General features: G+C 42.6%; 1 protein-coding gene across 1 annotated transcript; it reads right to left on the bottom strand.

The window, feature by feature from the left end:
* Positions 1–8,613: 8,613 nt before the first annotated feature.
* Positions 8,614–8,853, bottom strand: SCRG1 (stimulator of chondrogenesis 1). Its single transcript, XM_054989649.1, has one exon. It carries the CDS (start codon positions 8,851–8,853, stop codon positions 8,614–8,616), a length of 240 nt encoding a protein of 79 aa, XP_054845624.1.
* Positions 8,854–9,238: the final 385 nt, after the last annotated feature.

A 9,238-nucleotide genomic window follows, 5' to 3' on the forward strand; every position in this document is an offset into this window, starting at 1 on the left:
CATCATCATCATCATAAGTGGGCAGTAAATTTAAATTAAATGGAAGCAGTAGTAGGCACCTTAGAGAATTGGTGTCAGACTGCATATGACTTCAAACTGCATAGGTGGAATGGTGCTGGTCTAATTCAGTGCTTTGTATAGTCATTTCTTCTGTGCACTATTTTATGTACTCTTAAGTGCTCAAGGCACTACCTGTACTTTATGGTCCTGAACATTAACTGTACAGCGTAATCTAGTATTAACTCCATATTAAAATGAGAGAGTGAGAATGATAGATTGGGGTTTGCTGAGGGCCCTCTTGTGTTCATGGCTCAGCTGATATTTTGAATTGATGGATTTTTCTCTTAACTGCATGGAGCAGCGTATGTTAAAAAGCATAACAAACAGGAAACAAGAACCAAGCATATAAATACAGTGTGGGAGAACAGCTACGTAGGCAGTGGCATTATTGGGAAAATACTCAAGTGTTACATTGACACATTCAGCGCTTATCTGAACAAAAAGCAAATGTTTTACCGCTTTTGGGGATAAGGCAGCATTCTAATACTCTGGGAGTAAGAGAACTGCAATGCTCACCACAGGTAAGACTAGGGTTGGGAGTACATTGTTCTGATCTAGAACTTAAGAAGAATGTTCATGTGTACAAAGCATTCAGGTGACAACTATGAGAACAGTACAAGCGAGAGCAAGCATGTTGTATTGAAAAGGAGGTTGAGCTAGGCAGATGCTACTACGTAGCTCAAATTCCCTTGCACACTGCCCTTAAAGACATCTGCTTCTCCAGAGTATAATCAGGAATTTCACAGGAAAGTGAAAAGAGTCCAGTAGCACCTTTAAAACTAACCAATTTTGTTGTAGCATAAGCTTTCGAGAATCAAGTTCTCTTCGTCAGATGCATGGTACAGAAACTGGTCAAATATCTGACCAGTTTCTGTACCATGCATCTGACGAAGAGAACTTGATTCTCGAAAGCTTATGCTACAATAAAATTGGTTAGTCTTAAAGGTGCTACTGGACTCTTTTTGATTTTGCTACCACAGACTAACACGGCTAACTCCTCTGCATCTATGACCACAGGAAAGAGATTCTGTGCTAGGAAGGCATAGGTGACACCCATGGGCTTTCTTTAAAGCTGGGGAAATAGGTTTAGCTTTAATTTACTGTCTTGTGGCTTAAACGAGTAGTTCCCAACCTTTTTGATAACGTGACCCACAAGACCAAATTGACTTCGTATGGAAACCCATCCAGTTCTGGTTCAAGAGATGTGAGAAGACGGGGGGGGGGGAGGATGCATCCTGTTGAGAAGATGCAGGAAGGTGGTTGATGTTGGCGAAGAAGTGGGCAGCAAGTGGCTCAGTGCAGTAAATCTCCCACAGCAGGTAGAGGGCAATGTAGTGCTGCAGGGGGCGCATGTGACTTTCTCCTCACTTTTCCGTGGTCTGAACAGCTCCTGGCCACTCTCCAGCCTTTCCTCCTCCTCTTCCATCTATTACAAAGTTACTAGTTGCCAGACAGCTTTCCGCCCCCCCCCCCCCATTGTTGCAAAGAGGGAAGGCAAGGCAAGAATATGAGAAGCTAGAAAGGAAGGAGGGGAGAGAAAAGATACGAAATGCAGGAGCTACCATTAGCTGCCATTATGGATGGATGGCCTGCAACTCACTCTCAGAGGCTTTGTGAATCACTTTTGGGTCCTGACCCCCAGATTGAGAAACACTGGTTTAAACTCAGGTCCTGGTCTCTGAATCCCTAAAAACAGAATGAACATTTATTTCCATACTTTGCCAGAACTTTAAAAATATTTTAATATGAATGTCTTCGTAGACTGTCATTCAGCTTTCCTTCATATGAGGTTCAACAGCTCCTGATGGATCCCAATACGTAGGTGGTTCATTTTGGAAAGTTACTGAAGGGGAATTTATTTTTTAGAGTACTCTGCATGTCAATTCAAACATCCTTCAGCCAATAACTTCACACAGAATCAAGACACCAAAGCAGCGATCTAGAAAGAAATTCAGGTTTATTGTTTATAGAATAAGCCCATGACACATATCACCTATTTCAAGACTGAGATGTGTAAAGACCACTTACATTAGAGAGCTTTATATGCCTTAGCACTAATTGTTTACAAAATAATTATTTGTTTACAGGATAGAAGATCAAAAGGTTAGTATAAATACCCTGTCAGAATGATGCATTTCCCAAAATGCACACGCTTTAGTGAAAAATGAATTATACAAACATCAGATACATATATCTGATACACTCCTGGGAAGAAGTTCATTCGAGGCTAAATCCTACTATATAAAAGGCTAACTGTGTTCCAGACAACTCACTTCCTACCCCAGTGCACCTCCAGAGGGCGCTGCCATGGAGGAAAGCCCAGAAGAGGCAGTCCATCCCTCTGAAAATGCGCTGTGGCAGGAAGTCCTGGCTGGGATCCAGCGCGGAGCAATGCCTGCCCCTCGCCATCACCCGATCAAGATCAGGAGTGCAGCAGGTGGTAATGGCCTGCCCACCCCCACCTTTACCCAGCTGGGATCAGGCATGGAGCAGGGGGCAATACCCACCCCCACCATCACCCAGCTGGTATCAGGAGCTGAGCAGTTTGCAATGCCCCCCTTCACCCAGCTGGGATCAAGAGTGGAGCAGGTGGCAATGTCCATCCCTTGCCTTCACTCAGCTGGGATCAGGGGCAGAGCAGGTAGCAATGCCTGTCCCTCGCTTTTACCCAGCTAGGATCAGGAGCGGAACTGGTGGCAGTGCCTGCTCTCCGCCATCACCCGGCCGGGATCAGGCGCAGAGCAGGAGGCAATGCCTGCTCCCTCTTTCACCCATCCAGGATCGAGCGGAGCAGTTGTCAATACTTGCTCCCCCTTCAACCCACTCGAATCAGGCACAGACTAGTGGCAATGCCCCCTTCACCCAGCCAGGATCAGATGTGGAGCATGCAGCAATGCCCAACCCCTTCACCTGAATGGAATCAGGCACAGAGCAGTAGGCAATGTCCGTCCCCCTTCACCTTGCTGGGATCAGAGACAGAACAAAATAGGAGGCTTTCCCAAGCTGACAAACAAACTACCAAAACACTATCGGGAAAGAATGGCAATGAACGAAAGTCAAAAACTTTTCAGTGTTTCCATAGGTATGAAAATAGTCAAACCTCTAATTCAGAGTCAAACTTAAACATACAATTCTAATAGAGTCAAGCATATATGTACAATTCAATACAACCAAATTCCCAAAAGACCGTATGTGTGGACAAACAATCCCAGCATCAAAGGAACAGAGTCTCTAATGTCCCGTGAATTAGCTGAGAGGCGGACCAGGGTAAATGCAAATCCCTCCTACAAGGAGTCTCTGTTGCAGCAGGTCAAACCAGTCCATGTCCCAAGTTTAAGTAAATATCTCTTTTTGTTGTGTAGATGAAAAGGATCCTCCAAGGGTGATCAGAGGCAGAGCAGGTGGCAATGCCTGCTCCCCCTTCAACCCGGCAGAATCAGGCACAGAGCAGGCAGCAGTGCTGCCCCCCTTTCACCCCGTTGGGATCAGATGCAGAGTAGGTAGCAATGCCCACTCTCCATTTGGATGGAATGAGGTACAGAGCAGGAGACAATGCCCCCCACTTCACCCAGCCGGGATCAGGAGCAGAGCAGGTGGCAATGCCCGCACCCCCATCACCCGGCTGGGATCAGAAGCCAAGCAGGTGACAATGTCTGCCCCCTGCCTTCACCTGGCCGGGATCAGTCACAGAGGAGGAGACAATGCCATCCTTCCCACCCTCCCCTTTCTAGAGCCCGTTGTATTTTTTCCTTAACGGGCTTTGTTGCTAGCCTTAATCATAACCAAAAGAAGAAAATATTTATACTTTGCACAGTGACACTTCTTGCCTATCTGTGACAGAATCACAGAATCACAGAGTTGGAAGGGGCCATACATACCTTCTAGTCCAACCCCCTGCCCAATGCAGGATGAGCCTAAAACATCTCTGACAAATATTCATCCAGCCTCTTCTTGAAAACTGCCAGTGAAGGGGAGCTGACCCCAGGCAGCTGATTCCACCTTTAAACTACTCTGACCATGAAAAAGTTTTTCCTAATATCCAGCAGGTACCTTTCTGAATGTAATTTGAGCCCGTTGTTTCAAGTTCTGTCCTCTGCTGCCAACTGGAACAGCTCCTTGCCCTCCTCCAAATGACAGCCTTTCAAATATTTAAAGAGCAATCATGTCCCCCCCCCTCAATCTCTTCTTCTCCAAACTAAACATTCCCAAGGCCCTCAGCCTGTCCTCCTACAGCTCTGTCTCCAGACCCCAAATCATCCTTGTCGCCCTCTTCTGCACCCTGTCGATTTTGTCCACATCCTTTTTCAAGTGGGGCCTCCAGAACTGCACACAGTACTCCAGGTGCAGCCTGACCAAGACAGTGTAGAGAGGGGCTATGACCTCCTGCGATGTCAATGCAATGGCCCTTTTGATACAACCCAAGACTGAGTTAGCCTTTTTTTCCCACCGCATCACACTGACTGCTCATATTTAGTTTACAGTCCACTCTTACCCAGAAGTGAATCCCCCATCTGGATCCACTTCTTATATGGTATTGGCAGTGAAACTAGACCAATGTACACTTCTGGAATAAATATTACTGCATTTTTTGTAGACTGACTGGAGAAATCACACTAAAATCTTTATAATGTCATTTCCCCCTTTTCTGCTCATGACTTGGAAAAATTTCACCAGCTTTTGATGTTTTGTAAAAATACATAAATTCCCTATCCCAGTTTGAAATTATGTGCTCAGCTGTCTTGCACTCGCCCAACCATGTTTGACGTGTGGATTTTTAATTAAACTCAGGAACAGCCCACAGTTTTTGGAGGATGATGAATCTGTGTAAAAGAGAAACCACAGAAAGAAATAATGGGACATCAATGGACAGCCATAAATGTAAACTATAAAAGCAGTTCTTAAGTGCGTATGTCCAATTCTCTTTAGTGGCTACTTGAATAGAACAAATGGCCACTGAATTCCCTAAAGAGTAGAATGATACCATTGTTTTTATCTCAGAATATAATTGTTCTAGTTTACTATATTTATTAAATTGTTTAGATAGTACAGAAATGCAAAACCAAAAAATGTCTGGTTATATTAAATTATCCAGGCTATACAAATCAGCAGCCTTAATGCAAGATACAAGTTATGTTGTATTTCTTCTTAAATTTTCTCAGTGAACATTTATTTAGTTACCATACCAGATGAGAGAGCACTGTTCCATATCTAATAGTAATCATAAAGCTGTACTTATTTGGAACAAAAACCCTTTAGAATTAACGGTATTTGATTTTGATCAAACATAGTTAGGATACACTTTGGTCTTTTTGAAGACAAGCACAGCACATACAAACAGACCACTCTTTGAAAGTGGCTGCATAATGCTTGGCAGCCATTGTCCGTCTGATTCTTGTCTACAGGAATTACTGGGGTTTGGATGCTTTTGATTTTGGTTTGCTAAGCAGAGAAGAGGTGAAAATGAAGTACTTGCAACCAACAATATAATAAAAATATATAGTAATGATTATTTTACAAAATTAATATAGCTAAATATAGATCCTTCCTTTGAAGGGATGGAGCCCTGTGGCGCAGAGTGGTAAGCTGCAGTACTGCAGCCCAAGCTCTGCTCATGACCTGAGTTCAATCCTGGCGGAAGCCGAATTCAACTAGCCGGCTCAAGGTTGACTCAGCCTTCCATCCTTCTGAGGTCAGTAAAATGAGTACCCAGTTTCCTGGGGTTTAAGTGTAGATGACTGGGGAAGGCAATGGCAAACCACCCAGTAACAAAAAGTCTGCCAAGAAAACATCGTGATGCGATGTCCCTCATGGGTCAGTAATGACTTGGTGCTTGCCCAGGGGACTACCTTTACCTACCTTTGAAGGGATCCTTTTCCCCATAGAAGATGCTCTTCCTCTGGAGTAATATTCCTTCTGACGGAGGAAGTCACACTTACTGGCATGGCGGACTACAACCGTAAGTAACTAACCCAATCTGAAATCATCACATTTTATAAACACAATTTATAAAGGCAGAACATGCAAAATAGTAAAGTAGGGGAGAATCAAAGGACTTGATGCATCTGATGAACTGGGCTTTGGCTCATGAAAGTTTATACCATAATAAATGTTTTGGTAGTTAAGATGCCACCCTTATCCAGACGGCCCAGGCTAGCCTGCACTTGCCAGATCTCAGAAGTTAAGCAGGGTCAGCCCTGATTAGTATTTGGATGGGAGATCATGGAAGAAGTCCATGGTTGCCACACACAGGCAGGCAATGGCAAACCAACTCTGAATGTTTCTTGCCTTGAAAACCTTATGGGTGGCCAAAAGTTGGCTGTGACTTGACAGTACTTTCCACCACTATTTAAGATGCCATGTGATGCTGTTGTTATTCCAGGAAGAAGCAGGAATATTAAAACAGTATAGCTGAAAAAACAGTAATATGCTATAGCACAATGACTGCTCTATGTTGCAGTGAGTCAGAAGCAGGTTTCCAACTGTTTTGAGGTCTTTCACTGCTTTTACAAATGGGCAAATATTGAACTTTTTGCTGCTTACAAATGTTTATGCAAGAAATTCAACAGATAATAATAATAATAACAACATTCGATTTATATACCACATTTCAGAATGACTTAACACCCACTCAGAGTGGTTTACAAACTATGTAATTATCATCTTCACAACAAAACACCCTGTGAGGTAGGTGAGGCTGAGAGAGCTAGAAGCTGTGACTGACCCAAGGTCACCCAGCTGGCTTCAAGTAGAGGAGTGGGGAATCAAACCCGGTTCTCTAGATTAGAGTCCCGCGCTCTTAACCACTACACCAAACTGGCTCTCCCAGAGAAACTGGGTTGGACCCAGCCAACTTTTTCAATCTATTCCACCTAATTCTCCTCCTTACTACAGCACCTGTCCCAAATGGCATTTGTCCATGCATAACCAATGATCCCCAGCATGGCCTTATTAGTGATCAGAGGTGGCCCCCTCCTCCCCTTTTCAGAAGTGGTAAAGCTGATTGGATCTAGGAGGCTGGATCCAACCCCATGCTCATTCAGGTATTGGATCCAGTATGATATAGTCGTTAGAGTACTGGACAAATGTCAGCTGCTTTGTTCTCTTTGGTGGCCAGCCTCCTGTTGAGCAATGTATTCTATAGCATTTTGATCACAATCTTCTTGTTACAGTACAGATAATGCTTTTTAATTTTATTAACCTGTACATATTACCCTTTTCTCGCACGCTTTTGATTTTTTGCTTGTTTTTCCATTTAGGTGATGCTCATATTGCTTTTTCATTTTTATTGTCTTCAGTAGCAAGGCCTGGAATTGTCTTCATTTTTCATATGTAAAATGTTCTTCAGGAGCCATTTCAGGGAATCTTTGGCCCAAATGAAATATGTCTAAAATAAATTTCCAGAAACTGAAGTGAGTAAGTACGAAATAGCTATTAATCCTGGCAACAAACATGAAAGCAGGGCTTTTTTTCAGCTGGAATGCGGTGGAACGGAGTTCCGGAACCTCTTGAAAATGGTCACATGACTGGTGGCCCTGCCCCCTGATCTCCAGAAAGAGTGGAGTTTAGATTGCCCTCTGTTGGAGATCAGGGGGCAGAGCCATCAGCCATGTGACCATTTTCTCCAAGGGCACCCACTGAGTTTCACCACCTCTTTTCCCAGAAAAAAGCCCTGCATGAAAGTATATATACAAGAAGCTTCTGCTTGATCTTCAGTTCTGGCCGTATGTGGGCTCTTAATAACATATAGACAGCAATCGTGGAATCCATATTTACTTTGAAGTATGGCACAAGAAAACCAATTATTAGGATTAGCTTTATTCTAAAATGCCCACAGCACATGCCCCATGAATTATCTTGTGCTTTGTTCTTTAAACAGAAATATTGTACCTTAGTCACTTTCTCTATATAACACATGAATTAGGTGGAATGTATCTGAATTCCCACTCTTCTTAGACAAAGATCCTATGATCTGTTTGTTCTGAAGTAAATCTAAATGATTTGGATCCTGCTCTTGGGGGTGGATTCAAAAATATACCTCCATCAAAGGACAGGAAGAGGAATTTGAGTTCAATGTGACTTGCTCAATAGTAGAAGAGTGGAGCTAGGATTTCGCTTCTCCATAATGAATCCTCTGAACTGACACCCAAATATTAGAATATTTATTAAGTAATTTTAAAGTCAAGTAGAAAGCAAAATTTTTTAAAAACAGCTTTACGACAATATGTCATTCAAGTTTGAAAATTAACTATGTTTTATTACAGTTTAGGGCTTTATACAGTCATAGTTAAGAACTGCATTTTCTGTTGTGATTTCATTCAGGCTTAATTAAATGTAACCCTGTACTGGATTTCAAAAACGTATGTCATACTTCTTAAGACCAATCACAATATCACGAAACTGTGTATAGTTAATGTTTTGAGGGTTTTAAAAAATATTTTATTGTTGGTCTTAATAGAAAGTATAACATACCTTCTCCTTTTGGGATGGCCTGCTGACCAATGCACAGCCACTGTAGCCATATACCCAGCTGTGATTGTTAGTAGGAAAGGCTACTTACTTTGGGCAGCACAGTAATTCACTGAAATTGCAATAACAGACCATTTTACAGACTTTTCCCTCGCCGAAGTGATCTTGAAGACTTCCATCAATTGGTTGAAGGCTGGCTTTTCCCTCTGAGATGCTGTGACAGTTGTGGTTTCTTAGCATTTCTCTGTAACATGACAGATGGCGTGACAGTGTGAAGTTTGCACAAAGCAACACGCTCAGGAAAAGAAGACTGGATAGCATCTTCATTTTAAAAAAAACTTTGAAAGACGTGCATGTCAGATAGTTTAGGAGGGTAGCCATGTTGGTTTGCCATAGAACAGCAGGATTTGAGTCCAGGCAGGGCCATATTAACCCATAACCAGGCCCCTAGGCTTTCAGGTATGGGCTCCCTCTGGCACTTCAATCTTTCACCACATTACAGCTGACAGCCTGACCCTGGTATGGTAGATACTAGACCACAGTACATAGCCCTATATCCATTTTGAGGGTCTCCTGAAGAATTCTATTCACAATTTTTAAAACATTTTTTATTGCACGAGTAGAATTCTTCAGGAAAACACATTTTGGAGGTATAATAGTTCAATACTGTAATATTTTGAAGTGAATAAAATTTTTATTATTTATTAAAAAT

This window comes from Eublepharis macularius, chromosome 10 (assembly GCF_028583425.1).
Source record: "Eublepharis macularius isolate TG4126 chromosome 10, MPM_Emac_v1.0, whole genome shotgun sequence".
In the NCBI taxonomy this organism is placed as follows: domain Eukaryota; kingdom Metazoa; phylum Chordata; class Lepidosauria; order Squamata; family Eublepharidae; genus Eublepharis; species Eublepharis macularius.